Here is a 23,357-nt window from a genome sequence, read left to right as displayed (position 1 = left end):
ATTCATCTAAGAATTCAGAATATGGGACAGGAGGCCTATATACAGTGACAATGTAATACAACTGATTTTTATTCTTCTGACCTTGGCAATGTGCAATATCCTGAGCAGAGCGAAGAATCAGATGCTCAAACGAGTGATATTTGTAACCCCCAGCAGCTAATAAGCTAAACCTAGATTTATAAATAAGAGCAACACCCCCGCCTTGCTTCGCATCACGAGGGACATGACTACATGTATAAGCTGGGGGGCAGGCCTCATTTAAGGGGAGGACAGCTGTAGGTTTAAGCCAGGTTTCACATAGCCCAATCATATCTAAGTGATGATCAATAATCAGATCATTGATCAACAATGATTTTGAGGACAGTGATCTTATGTTAATGAGACCCAGTCTAAGGACCTCAGTGGGGTTGACAGTTGAACTGTTTGGGTTTAGGGGTGGTTCCAGAGTAGCATATATAAGATGCCTAGAAGTAGGTTTAGGTTTAAGACATTCCACGTGTGTTGTAGGTAGCAGACACGAAATCTTTGCTATTGTTGGAACAACCACTGGGCCATCCTCAATTTCAACATCATCCAATATAGTAATGGGTATTAAGTTTGGAAAGCATATCCCTCTATGATTTTTATGGACATGACTATGGAAGAAGGCCACAGTCTCAACTTGTTGAAATTCCCTCCCTGGCAAATAAACTGCACTATCACCATAATGGATTTTCTGCACTAAATTCCCCGCTAAGCTAATGGATTCCACACCCACATTTGTCATAAGCCTTGCAGGGTCTCTAATCACCTGCTCCGTGGCCTGCTGTAGATTCCTAATGTTACCCTCCCTGTAGAGCTCTATGTTCATAGACAAGATGGCGGCTCCTTCCCCAGTAGGGTTGAGGCCGTCCAGCATCAGCAAGCCATGGCGGCCCCAGAACGAAGGCCAGTTATCAATAAAGCTAAAGCCTTGCTGCCTACAAAACTGCGCCAGCCACCTATTTAACGATGTCAGCCTGCTAAACGCCTCATCAGTACCCAGGGAGGGGAGGGGACCGGAGACTATTAATCGATACCAACACATCTTTCTGGCAAGGTCACAAGTCCTCTCTATATCCATTTTTGTGACCTCTGAGTGCTTCATCCTGATATCATTGGTGCCAAAGTGAATAACTATGTGACTATATCTCATGTCATATTCCTTCGTCTGTCTTCCCTTCTGCAGTGTCAGCACCCTAAGATGAGATGCAATGTCGGGAGCTCTGGCCCCAGGAATACATTTAACATCAGCCGGCGTCTGTAACCTGACTTTGTGGGTGATAGAATCCCCTATCACTAACGTCCGGTGTTTCGGCCTGGAGACAGGAGTGGAAGTCACTTGTGGGCTCAGAGAATTCACATCTGGCAAATCCAAGGGGGAGAACCGATTCACAGTTCGCAGTGGCGAGTGTGATCGGGGTGCCACAACTGGGCACCAAGCCCTACGGGGCTTCCTCCGCCTAGCCACAGTCCGAAAGCCGTCCTCCACAGCCGGCGTTTCTAAGATGATGCTAATGGGCTCGCTAGCCGGCCCAACACTAACCTCATCTGGAGTGCCCGTAACATCTAACTCCACTGAGCTAAGAAGCTGCTCTAACTTACAGACACGGCTCTGTAAGAGAGCCACCCTATCTTCCAACATCACACAGGATTTACGGAGAGTGTAAAGTAGAATTAGTAGTGTACTTTGTGCACTAAGAAATTCAAGAATGTAGCCAAGCAAACACGAGCTAACCAATAATGGATAAGCTAACCACTCTTAAGGCTCACACAGACGCAAATAAATTTATTAAAATTCACAGCAGTTACACTGAAAAACTAACAGAAGTATTAAACAGGTAAAAAAAAGCAGCAGCTATACAATACACTAAACAGTTAATTAACTAACAGGAGAGTAAAAAAATTAAGTGCTGGTATTTGCGCACAAGCAGCGAGTGTGAGAAGTGCTGGTATGTGCTGTAATCCAAAGTGAGAACAGAGACTGCAGCACACAAGTGAAGGTCTCCAACAGGCGAGTTTAGGCTCTGACTGCTGACGTGGCTTACTTTGATACGGATGTTATAGAATTTAGAATAGAATGCCCTTTATTGTCCTCATACAAAATATACAATGACATTAGAGAGAGTTTCTCCTGTGTCACTGCAAACAGATAAAGTAAAAAAAAAAGGTATAAAATTCCACAGGATAGTGCAATGAAAATATGTACAAAGAAAAAAAAAAATTATATTTATATATATATATATATATATATATATATATATATATTAGCGCCCAAACGATATTATCAGCCAAAATGAGCCCTTTTCAAAGTACTCACTATCGGCCGAAATTTTGCCGATAGAACGCCGATAATTTCTCAAACAGAACAGTTACTGAAATAATGTTTGTGTCGCGAAGGTAAAATGTCCTTGCACTGTTTGTCCAGTAGATGGCGCTCTGACTCCATTCAACTGCTTACACCCCTGCTTAAATGTGTTCATCATCGGTCCCGTAGCTCGGCGTCACACTGCACTGATCGGCTGACAAAAGCATACAAGTAAGTTTATAAGGATGTTGTTTGTAATAACTTTGCGATTACATTCACCCCACATTTCTCCTGTTTCAGTTCAACTCAGTTTGATTAACTCAGTTTATGTAGTAATGTGTCAAATGTGCTTCATTGCGTCGGTCACGCTTTTCATTAAGCCCACGTTGTGTAGACCTTATTTCTAGCATGAAAAACTTTCGTTTACTGCTAAGAGGTTGAAACATTCAGATTCACTTGTCGTCCGGAAGGGTTCTGGGAATTACTGCCATTCACCATTAACCCTCTGGGGCCGACACCGTCGTATACGACGGCTGGGACCAAGCTTTACTAAATTGTAAATAACTTTTTAATGATATGAGATAGAAACTTCTTTTTTTGATGAAAAGTTAACTCTGTGGACTTTCGATCCACCGTCGGCCATCTCGGTCCTCCTCATAGAAGATGTGTGATGACATGCGCAATGCGAGTGTCCAATCGGAATTGGTTCTCCGTCACATGGTTTTCCAAAATCCAATCGCAGGGCAGATTTACATCATGTGATATGGCAAAAATCATTTTCAGGAGTGATATCTTACTGGCCCATTTGAATAGCCTCTCCAATTGCATTTTTTAAACTTGAAACTTCTTCTCTGTGATAAAGTTAATCAATATGAGGACAAAACTTCAGCTTTTAGCTCATACCTTTTTTTGTTAAAGGGACCAAAACAGAACATTTTATTCATTTAAAAAATAATAATAATAATATCGGCTGATTTATCGGCTATCGGCAAATCAGCCAATTTATCTATTATCTGCATTTTTTTTTTCATCCATATATCGTTATTGGCATCAAAAAAATCCATATCGGTCGGGCTCTAATATATATATACAAGGTCTATTAGAAAAGTATCCGACCTTATTATTTTTTTCAAAAACCATATGGATTTGAATCACGTGTGATTACATCAGACATGCTTGAACCCTCGTGGGCATGCGAGAGTTTTTTCACGCCTGTCGGTTACGTCATTCACCTGTGGGCAGTCTTTGAGTGAGGAGTGGCCCACCCTCTCGTCGTTTTTTTCATTGTTTATGAATGGCTCAGAGACTGCTGCTTTGTTTGATAAAAATATTTTCAAAACTGTAATGCACAACTGAGTGGACACCATTTGATAAATTCAGCTGGTTTTCGGTAAAAATTTTAACGGCTGATGAGAGATTTTGGTCTGGTAGTGTCGCTTTAAGGACGGCCCACGGCGCCTGACGGCGATCTGCGCTTCGAGGCGGCAGCGTCTCGCCGTTTCAAGTTAAAAACTTCCACATTTCAGACTCTGTTGACCCAGTAAGTCGTCAGAGAACAGAGAACTTTCAGAAGACGTCGGCATGAGGAGTTTATTCGGACATTCCATTGTTAACAGACATTTTGTAATGAAAGAACGTGCGGGCAGAGTCGCATGTCGGGCCAGACCCGACCGCGGGGGGTCGCGACAGGAAAAACACCTCCGTTGGAAACCTTAACGGACAAGCTGGAACATGCCCAAGCTGTTAATTTCTCAGTTACTCACTTGTTGAAAGCCATCAAAAGCCGCCTGAATTTTACAAATGCTTTTCAACACGGAGGTGTTTTTCCTGTCGCGGCGCACACAGATTCGCCGAGTCGTCACGGAAATGACTCGGCGAATTTGCGCGCACGTCTTTCATTACAAAATGTCCTTAAACAGTGGAATGTCTGCATAAAGTCCTCATGCCGGCCTCTTCTGAGTCTTCTCTGTTCTCTCACGACGTCCTGGGTGAATTAAGCCTTAAATTAGGATGTTTTCAGGTTGAAACAGGCCGACGACGGCGCCTGGAAGCGCAGCACGACATCCCGCTCCGTGGGAAGTCCTTACAGCGACAGAAACACCCCATAATCTCTCATCAGCCGTTAAACTTTTCACCGAAAACCATCTTAATTTCTCGAATAGTGTCCACTCGGATATTCCTCACAGGTCCAGAAAAAATTTTGATAAAGCAACGCGCGCCGTCTCGAGCAGCGTGTGAAAGAAAGGAATTCAGCCGAGAGGGCGGGACCACATCTCACTCAAGGCCTGCCCACAGGGAAATGACGTCACCGACACGTGTGAAAAAACTCACGCATGCGCACGAGGGTTCAAGCATGATTGGTGGAATCGCACGTCATTCAAATCCATATAGTTAAAAAAAAAAAAAAGGTCGGTTTATTGTCTAATAGACCTCGTATATATATACACACACACACACACACACACACACACACACAAATATGCATTGTATCCAGGTATCGCAACGTTGTGATGACCTTCATCTCAGGCGTTATTATGCTGGGTGGGAAAAGTCAGCTCATTCCTGACGAGGTCAACCACAGACGTCATCCCTGCACTATCAGACCGGCAGCATCTTACTGAGTCACTGCCATTCAACATATGGAGAACGTCTCTCCTTCCTCTCTGTCTTTCTGCCGTCTTCTCTGTTTACGACACCCTTAGGCTTCTTAAAAGTCCTCCTCCTTCCTCTGAACAGTTTGGCACCTTAGGAGCTCTCTTAAGGCCTAAGGTGCTTTGTAAACAACATTTATCTTGCCAAGGAAAAAAAAAATCTAAGAAATCGCTAAGAATTTGAGGAATTCTAAGATTTTTTTTTTTTTTTTTAGAATAACATCACTAGGAGCTACTTTTTGCCTGAGGATGCTTCATGGATTGGGGCCCTGGTGATTTGTAACTATGAGACTAAAACATTTATTTCCTTGCGTTTTAAGAAATAAGCTGCTACTCGCTTCAACTACCAGCTGTCTAAAGTACATCCAGGAAATGTGAGTCAGTTTCTGAGCTGCTGACCCCTAAATTAAACAATCAATCAATCAATCAACATTTATTTATAAAGCGCTTTACAGCACCAACTGGTGTCCAACGTGCTTAACATTAAAAACACAAATTTACAAAAATAAAACACATAAAATAAAATTTTAAAACAACACATAAAAAAAGAACATAAAAATAACAGAACATGTCACCTCCCCACTAAGTGTTAAAAGCCAGTTTAAATAAATAAGTCTTTAACTTAGATTTAAAAAGTGCTAGGTCACGAATAGTACGTAACTCAAGAGGCAGCTCATTCCACAGTCTGGGGCCAGCTACCGCGAAAGCATGATCACCCCAGCATTTACATCTTGACCTTGGAACATCTAAGTAAAGCTGGCCAGACGCCCTTAATGTTCTACTGTAGGTGCGCAAAGTTAAAATTTCAGACAAGTAGGGAGGTGCAAGGCCATAAATAGCTTTAAAAACAAACATTAAAATGTTAAAATCAATTCTAAAACGAACTGGAAGCCAGTGGAGTGAATACAGAACAGGCCTAATATGCTCACGTCTAAAAGTGTTTGTTAAAAGACGAGCAGCAGCATTCTGCACCAACTGGAGACGTGCAAGAGACGACTGATTAATGCCCGAATAAAGTGCATTACAATAATCAAGTCTGGAGCTGATGAAAGCATGAATGACCGTCTCAAGATCACATCTACTGAGAAAGTGCTTTATTTTAGCCAAAAGGCGAAGTTGGAAAAAACTAGCTTTGACAACAGAATTTATCTGTTGATCAAACCTCAAACAGCTGTCAAATATCACTCCCAAATTCTTGACAGCTGGTTTTACATAGTTAGCCAAAGCACCAAAATTTGGTGTTACCACATTTGGTATGCCAGAGCACTCAAACACCATGATCTCAGTTTTACCATCATTCAGGTAAAGGAAGTTTTGGGACAGCCACTGCTTTACATCGCGAATACAACTAAATAATGATGACAAAGCATCACTCCCATTAGTCCTCACAGGCAGATAGATTTTCAGATCATCTGCATAACAATGAAAGGACAGGTTGTGTTGGGTTATAATTGACCCCAATGGCAGAATGTACAAAGAAAATAGAATCGGCCCAAGGACAGAACCCTGCAGCACTCCACAAGACAGATGAGCAGTTGATGAGGAAAGGTCCCCAATCATGACAGAAAAGCTCCTTTCAGCCAAATATGATCTAAACCACTTAAGTGCAGTACCCTGAATGCCAATAAAATGTTCTAACCGGGAAACAAGTACTGTGTGATCCACAGTATCAAAGGCTGCTGTGAGGTCCAACAGAACCAGCACAGCAGGATTCCCTGCATCCACCGACAAAGTGATGTCATTATGAACTTTTAAAAGTGCTGACTCAGTGCTGTGTCGCGATCTAAAACCCAGATTGGAATTTTTCAAGGATGAGATTGTCTTCTAAAAATGATTGTAACTGTAAAAAGACAACCTTTTCTAAAACCTTAGACAGAAATGGCAGATGAGACACAGGTCTAAAATTAGATAAAACTGATGAGTGCAGGTGAGGTTTTTTAAGAAGAGGTCGAACCACAGCATGTTTAAAAGCAGCTGGAACAGACCCTGATCTAAGACAAGCATTGATAAAAGTTAGGAGACCTGCCCCAACAGTATTAAAAATCTCCTTCAGCACCTTAGCTGGAACAACATCTGAAGGACAACTTGTAGGTTTTATGTGTTTGACAACATCAGCGAGAGATGCAAAAGAAATGGGCTCAAACTGTTCGAGCACAGCAGAATGTGCACGAGGAGCAGACAACTCAACATTACAGCTCTGATCAGCGTTCTGTCTGACTGATGAAACCTTATCAATAAAAAACTGAAGAAACTCCTCACAGGTTGTGGTTGTAGCGTCCATCAAAGCAGAGGTGTGTGGATTTACAACCGAGTTTATAGTCTGAAATAACACACTGGGACGATGACAACTGCTCGAAATAATATGAGACAGATAGTGTTTTTGCCTCCTTCACAGCCTTCTGATAGTCAGTCAGTCAAACATTGACAAACCTCTGAATACGGTGTTTCCTGCAAATGAAGGCGTACAGTCTCCTCAGGCCGACCATGACAGGATCCCAGTTGTTGTAATGGCACAAAAGTGTAGCAATGAAGAAGGACAGAAAGACTGGGACAGCCCCGGCAAAAAACAGCCACGAGAAGCGTACCTGTGTGCAGACAGACGGCCCTCTTCATTTCAAACATAAATATACAAAACATGTCCAATCTGCAAAGCACTGGCACAAAAAGTGTTTAAAGGGCAATTTCATGTTTGTTTGGTTTTTATAAACCTGTGACCTATTTTTACGTTGTTTGGGTTAAACATTTTGGTACTAAAAGGATTTTATTCACTCCAGTATTATTTTGAGGATCGCATGCCATGAATAGAAAAAGAACAAAAAACAGGCAAATTATTTTTGATGGAATCATTTTACTGAAATGGGCATTCCCACAAATGTAATATTGGCCATGCTCGTGCACCGGTCCACCCCCTCTTTGTGAATTTCGTGCGGAACGCGCTGGGCACTCCCAAAGGGTGAGTACGGTAATATCTGTTGTGCTACACTTATTCTCGGGGGAAGCTCCCAAAAGAAGGTCGATTTGTTGCCAAAAGTTGCTAAAGGGCGTGACGTTGTGTGATGATGTCATCATGTTGACATATCCAACAGCATCCTCAGAACAAAAAAATGTGATCATTATCAAAACTAACAAATTTCAAATTGTACTTTTCACCAATTTTTCCACGGACACCGTTTCAGGTTGACATGATGACATCACGCAATGACATCTCATAACTTAGCAACAAATCAGCCGCCAGCTTCTTCTGCCAATAAATGTGTCACAGGTACTGACGCAGTGGCCTGGAGAAGCATTTTACTGCCATGTTTTATGACTGCTGTGTGCGCTTCCTCAGATTTAACAATCAAACTAAATACTGGACCGATTAAATTCTCGTTAATCCCAGTTAAAATGTTTAACTAAAAACAATCCAAAAATTAGTCCCAGGTTAAAAAAAACAAAAAACAGAATTCTCCTTTAACTACAGTAATCAACACACCTTTACAATGACCAGCACACAAAGTGAATAAATTACAACAGTCATGGAAACAGACTAAAATTATGATTTTTCTTTTTTTGTTTTATGACTTGATTCTGCAGTCAGTCAGTCATTTGTGACCAGTGGTGGGTAGTGCACTGAAAATCTATACTTAATTATCATAAAAATTACTCAACAGTGGAGAAACTCTGATTTGAGAAAACTATTCAAGTAATAACAGTACCTAGGTTTAATAAAGTACTGTAGTACTGAGTACTCTACTCAAAGTTCAAGTTATTTTCTTTCACCCAAGATCTGAGTTTTCTCATGAAAATTCTGTCACCTAGGTAAGCGTGGACATCGGTACACTGACCAACTTTGTCTTAGACTATTACTTTTCTGTCAAGGTAAAACATTTATGTGCACCTCATCGCGATGCGCACACCTGTTGCACTAGGCAGGACAATGTGCAGCGCTGATGAGACGACAGTCCTGCACGTGACACCTGCTCTCAGCTTCAGAATGCAAATTACCATTTTAATTGTAACTTAGGTTCAGTTGCACGAACTCTAAACTCCACTTGGCAATTGCAGTTAAAATGACAATAGCAGTGTGAACATATCTATAAATGACACCCATGACACTCAGCAAATAGCTATTTAAATGCTTTTATAAATAGAACACAAGTCTACTTTCACCTGAGCCTTAAATGTGGTTGGAAGATGAGTTTTAAATGCAGAGACTTCACAGTTTCTTGGGAGATGCAGCAACTACTTCACAGGATAACTTTCTATATTTTATTTATTTAGTTTACATAGTACCAAATCACAAGAAAGCTGCCTCAAGGCACTTCACACAAGTCAGGTCTAACCTTACCAACCCCCAGAACAAGAACACAGGTGACAGGGGAAGGAAAAACTCCCTCTGATGATACTGAGGAAGAAAACCTCAAGCAGACCAGACTCAGAGGGGTGACTCACTGCTTAGGCCAGTCTACCAGAAGATTTACAATACAGAACACAACAACACAATTGATGAGAGACCATGCAGGTGTCCAATCCACTGTCGGGGGGGGGGGGGGGGGGGGGGGGTGTCATCAGTGGATCTGTTTCTGCCAGCAGAATCCATTCCACATCTGTTACAGAAATCATCTAATCCAGCACGTGGATCCAGCCACATCTCAGACAGGAGAGACAAAGAAAACAGATCAGTTGGCGTCAAAAAAACTACACTTAATAGGACTAATTCCTCAGCATTAAGCAACAGGAAAGCAGAAGAGATACTAAGGAAATCGCTGGCTGTTAACCCTAAGCTTCACTAAAGCGTGGACTTTAGATAAAGTTGAGGCCGCGAGACCCACTCTATTTACTAATAAAATGAATTAAAGAGCAAAAAGCATAGTAACATACTATGCCAGTATGCTAGCCATACGAAAGGGAAAATAAGTGCGTCTTAAATCTGGACTTGAAAGTCTCCACAGAATCTGACTGTTTTATTGATACAGGGAGATCATTCCACAGAACAGGGGCACGATAAGAGAAAGCTCTGTGACCCTCAGACTTCTTATTCACCTTAGGGATACAAAGTAGTCCTGCACACTGAGAACACAGAGGCCGGTACGTAGGTTTAATTAGTTAAAACCCAGTCTGGTAGAGGTGCCAGTCTGTGAATAATTTTATAGTTTAATAACAGAACCTTAAATCGATCTCACGGGACCGGAAGCCAGTGAAGAGCACCAAAATAGGTGTAATGTGTGTCAAACTTTCTGCTTTGTGTCAAAGTTTGGCAGCAGCATTTTGAACCAATTGGAGAGCCCTAATGCTAGACTGTGGTAAACCAGAAAATAGAACACTGCAAGTAGTCCAATCTAGAAGAGATAAACACATGAATCAGGGTCTCAGCATGAGTCATAGACCGGATGGAACGAATCTTCACTATAATTCACAGGTGGAAGAAAGCAGTCCTCTTTATACAACCCCTGGCAAAATGTATGGAATCACCGGCCTCGGAGGATGTTCATTCAGTGTTTAATTTTGTAGAAAAAACGCAGATCACAGACATGACACAAAACTAAAGTCATTTCAAATGGCAACTTTCTGGCTTTAAGAAACACTGTAAGAAATCAGGAAAAATAATTGTGGCAGTCAGTAACGGTTACTTTTTTAGACCAAGCAAAGGGAACAAAAAAATGGAATCACTCAATTCTGAGGAATAAATTATGGACTCATGAAAAACAAAAGAACGCTACAACACATCACTAATATTTTGTTGCACCACCTCTGGCCTTTTATAACAGCTTGCAGTCTCTGAGGCATGGACTTAATGAGTGACAAACAGTACTCTTCATCAATCTGGCTCCAGCTTTCTCTGATTGCTTTTGCCAGATCAGCTTTGCAGGTTGGAGCCTTGTCATGGATCATTTTCATTTTCTTCAACTTCACCAAAGATTTTCAATTGGATTAAGATCCGGACTATTTGCAGGCCATGACATTGACCCTATGTGTCTTTTTGCAAGGAATGTTTTCACAGTTTTTGCTCTATGGCAAGATGCATTATCATCTTGATAAATGATATCATCCCCAAACATCCTTTCAATTGATGGGATAAGAAAAGTGTCCAAAATATCAACGTAAACCTTTGCATTTACTGATGATGTAATGACAGCCATCTCCCCAGTGCCTTTACCTGACATGCAGCCCCATATCATCAATGACTGTGGAAATTTACATGTTCTCATCTTTATAAATCTCATTGGAAACGGCACCAAACAAAAGTTCCAGCATCATCACCTTGCCCAATACAGATTTGAGATTCATCACTGAATATGACTTTCATCCAGTCATGCACAGTCCACGATTGCTTTTCCTTAGTCCATTGTAACCTTGTTTTTTTCTGTTTAGGTGTTAATGATGGCTTTCGTTTAGCTTTTCTGTATGTAAATCCCATTTCCTTTAGGCGGTTTCTTACAGTTCGGTCACAGACATTGACTCCAGTTTCCTCCCATTCGTTCCTCATTTGTTTTGTTGTGCATTTTCGATTTTTGAGACATATTGCTTTAATTTTTCTGTCTTGACGCTTTGATGTCTTCCTTGGTCTACCAGTATGTTTGCCTTTAACAACCTTCCCATGTTGTTTGTATTTGGTCCAGAGTTTAGACACAGCTGACTGTGAACAACCAACATCTTTTGCAACATTGCGTGATTATTTACCCTCTTTAAAGAGTTTGATAATCCTCTCATTTGTTTCAATTGACATCTCTCGTGTTGGAGCCATGATTCATGTCAGTCCACTCGGTGCAACAGCTCTCCAAGGTGTGATCACTCCTTTTTAGATGCAGACTAACGAGCAGATCTGATTTGATGCAGGTGTTAGTTTTGGGGATGAAAATTTACAGGGTGATTCCATAATTTTTTCCTCAGAATTGAGTGATTCCATATTTTTTTCCCTCTGCTTTGTCTAAAAAAGTAACCATTACTGACTGCCACAATTTTTTTTCCTGATTTCTTATAGTGTTTCTTAAAGCCAGAAAGTTGCCATTTGAAATGACTTTAGTTTTGTGTCATGTCTGTGATCTGCTTTTTTTCTACAAAATTAAACAACTGAATGAACATCCTCCGAGGCCGGTGATTCCATAATTATTGCCAGGGGTTGTATCTCTAATGTGGAGGTCAAATGACAACGTAGGATCAAAAATTACCCCAAGGTTCCTCACTTTGTCAGTGTGATGTATGACACATGAGCCTAGGCATATATACTCTTTATGATTTTGGAATAAAAACTGTCCAGACGCGGTGTATGGATCGTCTTGTTGTGCATCTTTTATCGTCACATTTGCATCACAGTCTAAGAAAAGGTGGTGCATATTTTGTCTCCACGCAGCTTTGCACTCAGCACCAGCAGTTTCAGCCCAATTTACAATAGACTGTTTGCAACAAACTGTAATAGCAATTTATAACAACTTGAATAAAAGTAGAAACAGTTTTTTTAAGTGCTCCCTCCTATAAAAAAAAAAACTACTTATTTTGCAAACAGTATGTGTGCTCCTTGTGACGCGTTACTACCCACCACTGTTTATGAAAAGCAACCATGAGCTTCAGTTTGACTTCAGCTCTGACTGTAATGAGAAATTTACCTTCTGCATGCAAATATCTGCCAGAATAGAAAGCGGGATTGTAAGGCTCAGTGCCAGAGTGCCGATCAAGGAGGAAGTGAGGAAACAGCCCCTGTGGACACATCATCAGTCACAGAATTTATACGCTGAAATACTGTGTTCCAATCAAAGTGATGTACTTGGTGTATCAGTTAAACATAATCAGAGTATATAGCAAATACAACAGATGATTGAGAAGTTTTGAGCGTGACACAGAAAAAGTAGGGCATGGTTCTCCATCTTTTGTATTCTGAGGAACCAACATTTCTCAACATTACACCTAGTAAGTGAAAACCTCACACTTTCGCAAGAAATGCTGGTTTCTCTGAATGCAAAAGAAGGCAAACCACACCCTAATTTTTCTGGATCAGGCTCAAAACTTTTCAATCACCCCTCGTAATTCTCCCTATCACATATACTCACCTACGAACCACCCTAGGGGGCGCACTATTATTATTATTGCCTTATTTCTTTTCCGTGAATTACAGTCAGCCGTACTTCTGTCTGGCTGTGTTGTAACACGCACAGTGTTCATGAAGCGAGAGTTAAAAATACACCCAATAAGTGTAAACCAGTCTGGACAAACTAAGTCAGTCCCTTCGACTGCTCCCTTGTTTCGGGGTCACCACAGCAGATACGAAGGAGGTGGATCAGTTTTATATTGGACGCCTTTCCTGAAGCAGCTACATATTACATGGAGAACTGAGAACCTTTCGCACTGGAAACGCACACGTAACCACTTGGCCGCCACCCTGCCTTACTGGAAACTAAATACACATCTTACAACACAACCACATTACAGCCATTACCTTCTCCTGAAGTGGCACACATTATACGGTCATGCTGTGCGACGCTGCTTCAGGCTTCATGCCATCTAGTGTGCTTTGATACTCCAAGTTTCCATGACTTGAATGCTAGCTGTCCACTGCAGACACCCAGTGTCACTTCTCCCCAAGTATTCAGTCCCACTGTTCCAAAATCAATTAAACTTGCATCATTTCTCAGACACGTGCAGAAATAAAACAGAACTGGCAGGTGCTGCAAAGCAAAACTACTGACTGTGTGGACGTAACTGAAAGTTTGCCTTTTTGGGTCCATTTTACAAATACGACATATTATAAAAATAAAGTGCGTCCCCTTGAAGACATCAGAGTGGAATTACTTAACTTCAGGCCTACCCAAGAACTACACAGGACTTATTTCTTCCCATCTTCAAATGGTGTACTACTATTGTGAGAAGATCTGATGAAGTCCACCAACTGATTTAGCAGGACAGGGGGACTGACGCTGTACCACCAGCTCCCCCTAATGTGTTGAGGTACCAGACAAATGCACAGGATTTGTGCACTCAGCACAGTGTAATCTGGGTCAGGTGCTCACCACAGCCACAGGAACTCTGAGAGAACTGTTCCGATGAGGCCGTTAACGAGAATGTAAGTCCACACCAGCTTGCTCGGAAGTTCAAACATCTCAAAGCCCGTGTAGTGTAGCACGAGGAAACCGGGCCACAGCAGCAGCAGGTTGAATAGACCCACAAACCCTGTGAGACAAACAGCAGCTCCAGCAAACATTGCTTTGACATGTCACGGCACACCCTCTGGTGGCCAGAAGCCCACAGAATGAAAGCTATTTTCCCGTAAAGTCCCTAATTTTGCAAGAAAGAATGATGTGAATAATATACAAGTTAAAGAAGTCTTATCGCGACATGTCATATGACTGACACACATGCTTACCAAAGAACATGGGAATGTTGAGCTTGTCCTCCCGATCCACTCGTCTCTTGATCATTACGATGTAGATAGCATACAGTACGGCTCCAGCCAATGACCACAAGGAGCCTTCAAGAACATTTAAGAACCATCACTGTCTTGGAAAATGAGCGTCGACTACTAATCAAAAGATGTCTCATTATGATTACCTATGACGCCTTTGTCATTGGGGTTGTCCATGCTGGAAAAACTCACAAGGGCAACACCTCCTATGCTGGTAGGAAAAAAAAAAAAACAAAGACAATGCATGGAATCACCCTATTCATACCATAACATTAACTTGAGATAATGACACCATGAAGTCAGGTTTTTTTTTTTTGCACCCAAGGAGACCATTTTAAAGTTGAAATGAACAGGAACTATACAAACTGAAATATTGCTCCTGATCTGCTGATCCTACATTTGCATTCAGCAGCAGGTTAAGCCCATAGTGACCTTCCATAAAGTTGATACTGAAACACAAACTTTGGAGAATAAGTGTGTAGGGAAACCGAACTGACAAATTCAGATGACTGCAGGAGAAAATTCAAGCAGAAATGCAGCAGGAACTGTAGAAGCAGTTGTCTGCACTGAGCAGAAATTTGGTAGAGGAAGTGAAGCAGGAGCTGACTTCCACAAAGTGCAGGTTGTAGTTTCCAGAACTACTAATGAAGAGATGGGCCACTACTTCAACAAGACTCATCAAGAGACGACATATCTCCCAGGTGTAAAACTGATATAGGCACTCTGACTCATTGCTACTGGTTCTGCAGGAAATTACAATTTTGTTGGAATGTGGTTAAATGTGAAATTGATCAAATATTTTCTGTTACTACCAATACAGTATGTAATCCATTGAACCTGTTGCTTGAAATAACAAAAAACCAACATTTCTGGAAAGTACCAAAGACAACTTTACATGATACTTGTATTCTGTGGTCGCAAGTGTGTCCTTTGAATTGGATCTGCGATAAGCACATCCAAGAACCAATGGCATCGAACTGTACTGGAGTATTTAACATGTAAGTTGCACAAGAGGGACGTATGTCCCACAAAATTTGGGACCCCTATGGACTTAGGACTTATGCTGGATTGGACATTTCCTCTATCTTTTATAGAGGCCTAATCTGAACTCGAGCTTGTCTCACTGAGCTGTCTGTTTTGTATATTAAGCCAGATTGTTCTGTTTTCTTTATTGTGTTTCTTTTCCTTTTTACCGTTCTATATGTAAAATCTATAAACATAACTGGGGAAAGAAAAAAATAGACGAAATATCACAACCACAAACGTTACATTTGGAGAGGAGGTCAACAGGTCCTATGATGAAAGGTACACCATTCCTACTGTGAAACACCGAGGTGGATCGCTGCTGTTTTGGGATGTGTGAACTACAAAGGCACAGGAAACTTGGTCAAAATTGATAGCAGCATGACTCCAGCATGTTATCAGAAAATACTGGACGAGACTTTGCACTCAACAGCCCAGAAGCTGCGCATAGGACTGTTGTCTTCTCCTGATTCTTTAATCATGCAGTCCCAAATAGAGTCCTGAAACAAACTATTTCTCGGGTTAGATTTATTCAAAGTTACGGTGAGATGTACAGATCTGGGTTCTTACAACCGTCACTCACGCAGGAGTGTTGTGTTATCAAAACCTAACTTAGTACTCTGTATGCTACAACATTAACCAGTTAGAACTGGTTTGCATGCACTTTAGACAGATAACAGGAACTTGTTAAATAGTGACCACACCCATGGCATGCAAACTAAATTTGTTACCTTCAAAAATTAAATCCCAAATAGTGCAGCAGATAACAGAATATTTACAGAGGAATCCTTCAAATCTGGAAAGAAGCACCAAAGTTGGCACAAATACTCCTTAGACATTATTCTTTTGAAAAAACTGAGTAGCCACTTGAATTTTCAGTAGGCGGTCACGTAGGGGTCAATTGAAGAATTACACAGGGGTCAAAATTTAAAACTGTTTCAATCATATTGAAAGCTATACCACATTATTTGTCTGATCATAACGATACCAAAAAGGTATAGTTTGGATTATCTATGACTGAATGTTATGGAGTTATGAGGTAAAAACAGCAAGAATGGTAACAAAGGTCAGCATTAGTTTGTACAGGGGTCAGATGTTAAAGTTGCTCTAAATATTGTAAAATGTGATGCAAATTATTGGTTGAGTTAATAGGGTTTTAAAAAGGAATAGTTTGCACTATGTGGCATGCTTAGATATCATGTTACAGGGTAACATATGTCACATGTCATAGAATCCAATGGACATCGACATTGCTCTACCTTTACCTTACAGACCAAACATTCAACACAGTCAGAACTATTTCATTTATTAATCGTATTAGTTCAACCAATAATTTGCACCACTTTTTACCAAAATTGGAGCAACTTTAACTTCTAACACCTGTACAAACTGAAACTGACCTTTGTCACCATTCTTGTTGTTTTTACCCCATAACATTCAGTCATAGGTTGTCCAAACTATACCTTTTTGGTATCGTTGTGATCAGACAAATAATGTGGTATAGTTTTCAATATGATTGGAGCATGTTTTAATTTTGACCCCTGTGTAATTCTTCAACTGACCCCTACCTGGCCGCCTACTGAAAATTCAAGTGGCTACTCAGTTTTTTCAAAAGAGTAATGTCTAAGGAGTATTTGTGCCAACTTTAGTGCTTCTTTCCAGAAATGAACAATTGTTACAGTTATCTGCTCCACTAAAACAAAACTAAGAGGCTTAGTGTGAAAGTTAAACATTGGCTCAAGCAGCAGCAGAAATATGAACTTTAATTTCTTTCAAGTAATTTTCAATGCGATAGCATTTTCCCAATGTTTTATGTTAAATTTAACTTGTGTTTATTCTCTAATCTGCAACTGTGTTTGTATATTCATGGTACTATTCATTGTATTATTCACTGTATTTGTATCATGGCATTGTATTATTTTTTAGTAAATTTTACTATTCTAAAGCCTGACCAGAGACAAAGACTGCAAATTAGTGGAAGCTAGACATCTTTATGCATCACATTTTCCCTTTTTTGTGCTATGTTGTATGTATTGTCCCTTCAAATAAAATAAAAAAAATTAAAGTCTAGGGTGACAAAAACCTTGCAGAGTACGACATGCCCACATAGAACATTGGCTGGCTTTGTCTCTACAGGAGAAGGTTAGACATCATTAAGACAACTGGACTGAATCTCAACAATTCTTTATGAATAACTGACCTGCAACTAGAATATATTACCGGCTGAACTGAACCTACCAGCTTTCACCAAGAAGTTAAATTTGGGATATTAAAAATATCCTTATTGACCAAATCTCATAGTATTCTATACAAATCCAAGTTTAACAGCAGCATGGACACATTTTAAGTTGACAGAAGAACACACGGACTCATGCACAAACAGAGTGAGTGCTGAAAGCTCCCAGCACGCTCTGTCCCCCAGCTGTCAGCTCCGAGTGTTTACCTGAGAGCCACAGCTAACAGTTTGGACAAGGTGAAGCGGTCACTGCTGTTGCTTGGAAATATGGCAGTTAAGATGAGTGTAACAGGCCTGAAGAGGGAGACACCAAAGACCAGGGTTCAGCAAACAAGCAGCTACAGCACAAGAGACACTGTTCTTTAATAGTCAACACAAAGTGCTGTTCTTCACACCAGGCAGACTGACCCAAATCAATAAACTTCAGTGAGATGGAAAGTCACCTGAGGTGGAAGACAGGATGTTTACGATGGCCACCTGCATGTCTGAAAGGGCTTCCTGATAGGACAGGTTAGCCAGGAACCACTGTGGGATGGAAAAAAAAAAGTAAAAAAAATATCACAACATTTTACATCCACCAGCTCTGCAGTATGTAATTTGATCCAGGTCCTTTGGTCTGGATTGGCCAATCCCATCTGAAATGGCTGATTCATAGTGATGATCTTTTATCACAGAGTCATGCAATCCCTCAGTGGCAAGAAAAACTGTCTCCTGGTAGATTCTGGGATGAGATAGTGGAATTCTAAATTCAGGGTCAATTCAGAGACACCTGTGCATGAGTTTATTTAAGGTGAGAATGTCGTTGCTCGCTGACAAACACGCGGTCCTTGACAGATCTTTAGACTGGTCTGATGGCTGGGAAAACCCAGACGATCGGGGTCTGAGGACCTGCTGCAGCCTTCATCCACCTTCACAGATGTTGAGTTACAAGCCGTCACCTCCTCCGCCTGACCTGCTGTTGAGGACTTCTTGTTTCACCAGGGCCCCATTAGCCGTCTCATGTTCATGGTTCCTGTCAGGCCTTCATGGCTACTGTAGTGGCAATGGAGCACTCAAGGTCCATACTGCATTTCACCCCAACAGGCAACCCCTACCTGATCCAATACCCAGGTATCAAAGCGTGGAAGAGAGCTTGGACTCTCACATCCTTCTCACAAAGTAATGAGTCAGTCTGGTGTTATCTATGTTAAAAAAAAAAAAAAAAAAGTAAGTCCTTTTGGCTGCTCCCTTGTTGCACTCGGGGTCACCCACAGCAAGTCCTAGTTGGAGCTGCATGTTGAATTGGCACAAGTGTTACGCTGCAAGTCCTTCCTGACACAACTCCACATATTTCTCCAGGGATGGAGAAATATGGCTGGGATGGGGTTTGAACCGCGAACCTTCCGCACTGAAACCAGCGCACTAAACCACTTGGCTACCATCCCTGCCTGGTGTTGTTCTATATACTCATAATAATTATCTTTGCAAATGCAGTTTTTCTGTGTTTGGAAGCTTAGCTCAGTCTAAAAAACCAGCCAAGTTACCAGCTGATTAACACCAAAATATCACTGGACAGAACTGTGTAGATCTACAAACCAACTAGAGCAATGACAACCAAATGTCACGTGCACTGAGTGACACATTTTTAAGTCGTTTTTACGGATACAAATTTTAATAATTAACATATCAAAAGCCATATACAACATGAATGCTTAATTAACTGATTTTAACTGCAGCCTGACAGACTATTTATTCTATTTTATTTAATGTTATCCTGCCTTTTGGTTTTCTTTTATGTGATCTTAGTCGAGTTTTGTATCAGTTCATTTTAATGTGGCATGCTTTGGTAATGACCGTTTGTGCATTTGTGGAAAGATGTTTATAACTGCAGTTTGACATATTGTGTACTGTGCACATAATTGGGCTAAACCCAAATGAGTTCATTCATTCATCATGTGCTGCTATACAGATGACTGTGTGTCAGACTAATCAGCAGAGCAAATTTAACAGGATCTCTCAGACTTGTTTGGTTCCCAGGCTACTTTTAAAATTCATTTTGATCACCGTTTGCACTAACCCGTAATTTGACAGGTTGTGTTACAAGCTTGGCTCAAATACGCTCAGTACAACTTGAGTAATTAACACCAACAAACTAACTCAGCGACACAGGCAAGAACATAAAAAGTGCCAAGTAAAAAAACACAAAAGTTTTTTGAGAAAGCAGCAAAAACTGAATATAAAAGCAAACCGGGTCATATTATTGCTCGGCTGTTATATCCACTTGAAGTACAAGGTTGCTGGTCGTCCTGCGAGGCATCACTGCCTCAAACTGTTTCCCCGCTACACTACTCTTTAGGGTGCCAAAATCAAACCGCTCATCCACGTCGTGACACCTGGATAAACGGATCAAGTAGGGGATTGCATGTTGGGTGAAATATGGTGGAGACCTTTGCACCGCGCGGCCGCTATGCTAACCATGAAGGCCCAACATAAACCCTGAACAGGAGATGGCTACAGGGCTCTGTTGAAACAAGAAGTCCTCAAGATCAGGTGGAGGTAATGATTTACAAACCCAGTGGCTGTGAAGGCAGCCGAAGGATACAGCAGGTCCTCAGATCCCGATAGTCTGGACTCGGCTAAGTATCTGTCAAGGACCATATGTTTATCAGAATTAAAACATGTGTACAGGCATCTCTCCGTGTCCAATATCCCATCCGGGAATCAACCACAAGACGACCTTCCTCACCACTGAGAGACTGCCACGACAGATGAGGAGGCCAGCCAACACCTTGGTACAGCCTATGCAGGTCATCAGCTGGAGACCACCGATCCTTGATCCTCCGTTATAATACTACACTCAGCTGCCAGGTCAGAGTACTTTTCCCACTTCCGCTCATGAGCTGCCTCCAGCCCATCGTCCCATGGCACCATGAGCTCCACCAAAAGAACAGCCTTGGTGGCCACAGAGCCCATCACGATGTCAGGCTGTAGTGATGTTGTCATGATTTCTCTTAGGAACTGGAGCTGCTTCACCATATCAGCTTTCAACCTATTTGCTGCCACACGTTTTGAAGCATTTTTCGAGAGTCCATATTGAAAGAAAGACTTACAGGCAGTGCTAAATGGGGTCTCATGACATCAAATGGTTCATGAAGTGAATGAGTAGGACTGCCGCTCTCCCGATTCATAAACAAAACTTGAGTAACAGTTTAAAAAAAATAAAGTTTCATCATTTCTGGTAATGTTGCAGTCAGCACACGGCTTGTCGCCCATTTTCTATCACTACATATTTGTAAAAACAAAATTTCTAAATCCATCACCCCATGTGCGGGACTTTTCTCTAAAAGCTCTACTCACCACAAAACAGAAGAAGAAGCTGACTTTGGCCACATCGGTGACGGTGAGCTTGCCACACTGGGCAGCATCAGCTTCATGGTCTTTGGCTGCGGGGGTAGTGGACATGCGGGACAGCTTAGCCTCCAGGGCTTGAGTGGACGGCAGCTGACGCACCTCATGATATTACTGAAACGCACCCGTTGCTTTTTGGTGAGCTTTAGCGAAGCGAACAGAGATGGAAAATGCTGCAATCAGACACTCCAGTGGCATTAATTCATGTTAATGAACTGAAGACGAGTCTGTTGATACAGGAAAAAAAAAAAAGATTGGGGTGTAGATCAGGTAGATGTACGTTTGAGGTCTGTCTGTTCGTGACACTGACTACATCTCTTCTGTCAAAGCTCACTGCTGCCCCCTGTTGTTCAAATACTTTTGTCAATGGCAACACAAAATAACCTGAGGCGTCAGCATGGACATTTTCTGAATACGTACTTTATATGTAAACGTACTATGTGATGAAAACCATGAATTGGTATCTTGGCATTTTCGTGTCTTTCTGTATATCACAGTGTTTCCCTCTGCATATGTATTTTCAATATTTCAAAAATGTGCAAATAAATTCAAACCTGATGGCTATGTCCTCTTATGACAACCAATACTGCCTCCAGGCTTCAGAAACTACTTCATAATACAGTAACATGCTGATATAACTCGAACAGAAACAGGAAAATACAAATTCATATCAAAATTTATGGAATTTTAGTCAATACAAAGTGACGGTTGTATGTAACTTGATTTATAAAGTGCTTAAGGTACTCACAAACTTTTACAGTCTCCAGTAAATTGTTTGAATGCTCAGCCGCTACATCCTGGAACTTCACCGGAACGTACAGTGGTTCACTCTAAATGAGAGTGTGAGAAAGGTCAGGCATTCAAAGTCCTTAAATTTATACACTGCACATTATGAGTTGCACCACAAAATGTTTTAAATTTCAATGTTTTTTAAGTCCTCTCGAGTATCATTCATTCTGATTGTCACTGCATTCCAAAAAAAAAAAAAAAAAAAAAAAAAAGAAGAAGTGCATATTTCCTGAGTTATTACTGATTCTCTAAAGTCTGTAACTTGTATGTGTGTAATTTTAATCAACTCACCCAAACCATTATTTATGGGGTGTCAGTGGCACAGGAGGTGAAGGAAGGGTCAGCAATCAACTGCACAAAGATAGAATTCAGACCATAAATGAAATGCAGAAAAGCAATAAATCATTCTGAATTCTGGGGGCAGTCACCGATTTTCCACACATTATTTCACATTTCTTATTATCATCAATAATAGGCTGAAGGATTTTCTTACATGGTCCTGCGGTAGACTGGCGTCCCATCCAGGTGTATCCTGCCACCTGCCTTAAGACTGCTGGATAGGCTACACCCCCCCACCCCCACCCCCCTGTGACCCTTAACTGGCGTAAGCTGGTATAAAAAAAAGTAGTACAGTTCAGCTAATAAATGGGCTAACAGCAAGTTAATCAAGGCTAACTTTTTCATATGCCATTAGCTTTGAAAACCATTAGCAGAACAATTAGCACGCCAACAAATTTTGTTCCGCTAACATCAAGTCAGGTCCTATTTTTTTAATAAAGGTTTAACAGCCATAAACATTCGGAATCCATAAATCATGTACTGACACATATATACAAATGCATATATATATATATATATATTATATATTATATATCTATATATATGTGTGAAGTCAGTGGTGTGTGTTTAAGTGAAGAGTTAATGGTCCGTGTCCCTTGGACGGACACAGGCACGGGCAGGAAACATACACTTGTTTATCACCAATGTCACGGACAAAATGACAAGAATAACCAAAACCACTTACTTATGGAAAGAAATATTGTCTCCCCTTGTTCCTCCGTTTGTGGATGCCAACATGCGCAGCTTTCCAGCATATTCCCACCAAGGGCGTAGGTTTGGTCTCAGCTTTGGTAGGGACAATACCACCCCCCCGGCCCCCCTGCCCACCACCACCACCCCCTAACCCACTCATGACCTAGGGATGGGTATTGATAAGATTTTATCGATATCGATGCCATTATCGATTCTGCTATCAATCCAATTGCTTATCGATTCCCTTATCGATACCTCTTGTGAATTTTGTACTAAAAGTAGTCTTTCCAGGTTTTCTATGTATTTCAATGAGTCTTAACTTGACTCAGCAGAGAGATGCGCAGCGTTTGGAGCTGTGTGAACATGAACGGAGGACGATTCTCATTTCTTTTCTCACAAGACAGGAGTCCCAGTTAATAACTTTAATCCGCACAAAAGTGACTCACGATTGACATATTCAGGGATGAAAGTGGTGAAAAAACAAAAAAAGCTGAAACCCCAAAATTACCCCCCAGCACCACTTGCACAAAAATGTTG

At 41.2% G+C, this 23,357-nt stretch overlaps 1 protein-coding gene across 1 annotated transcript in view; it reads right to left on the bottom strand.

Annotated features, from left to right (window-relative positions):
- Window positions 1–23,357, bottom strand: part of LOC117524336 (solute carrier family 35 member F5-like) — a 51,277-nt gene that overhangs the window by 17,816 nt on the left and 10,104 nt on the right. Inside the window, 9 exon segments of the mRNA XM_034186096.1 lie at window positions 7,408–7,562; window positions 12,564–12,654; window positions 13,962–14,121; window positions 14,315–14,419; window positions 14,500–14,564; window positions 17,820–17,906; window positions 20,164–20,235; window positions 20,470–20,615; window positions 20,949–21,092. Coding sequence (XP_034041987.1) covers window positions 7,408–7,562; window positions 12,564–12,654; window positions 13,962–14,121; window positions 14,315–14,419; window positions 14,500–14,564; window positions 17,820–17,906; window positions 20,164–20,235; window positions 20,470–20,615; window positions 20,949–21,092 — 1,025 coding nt within the window.

Source organism: Thalassophryne amazonica, chromosome 14 (genome assembly GCF_902500255.1).
Source record: "Thalassophryne amazonica chromosome 14, fThaAma1.1, whole genome shotgun sequence".
NCBI lineage: Eukaryota > Metazoa > Chordata > Actinopteri > Batrachoidiformes > Batrachoididae > Thalassophryne > Thalassophryne amazonica.
Note: the sequence above shows the minus strand (reverse complement) of the source record. Positions and strands in the feature narration are given on the sequence as shown.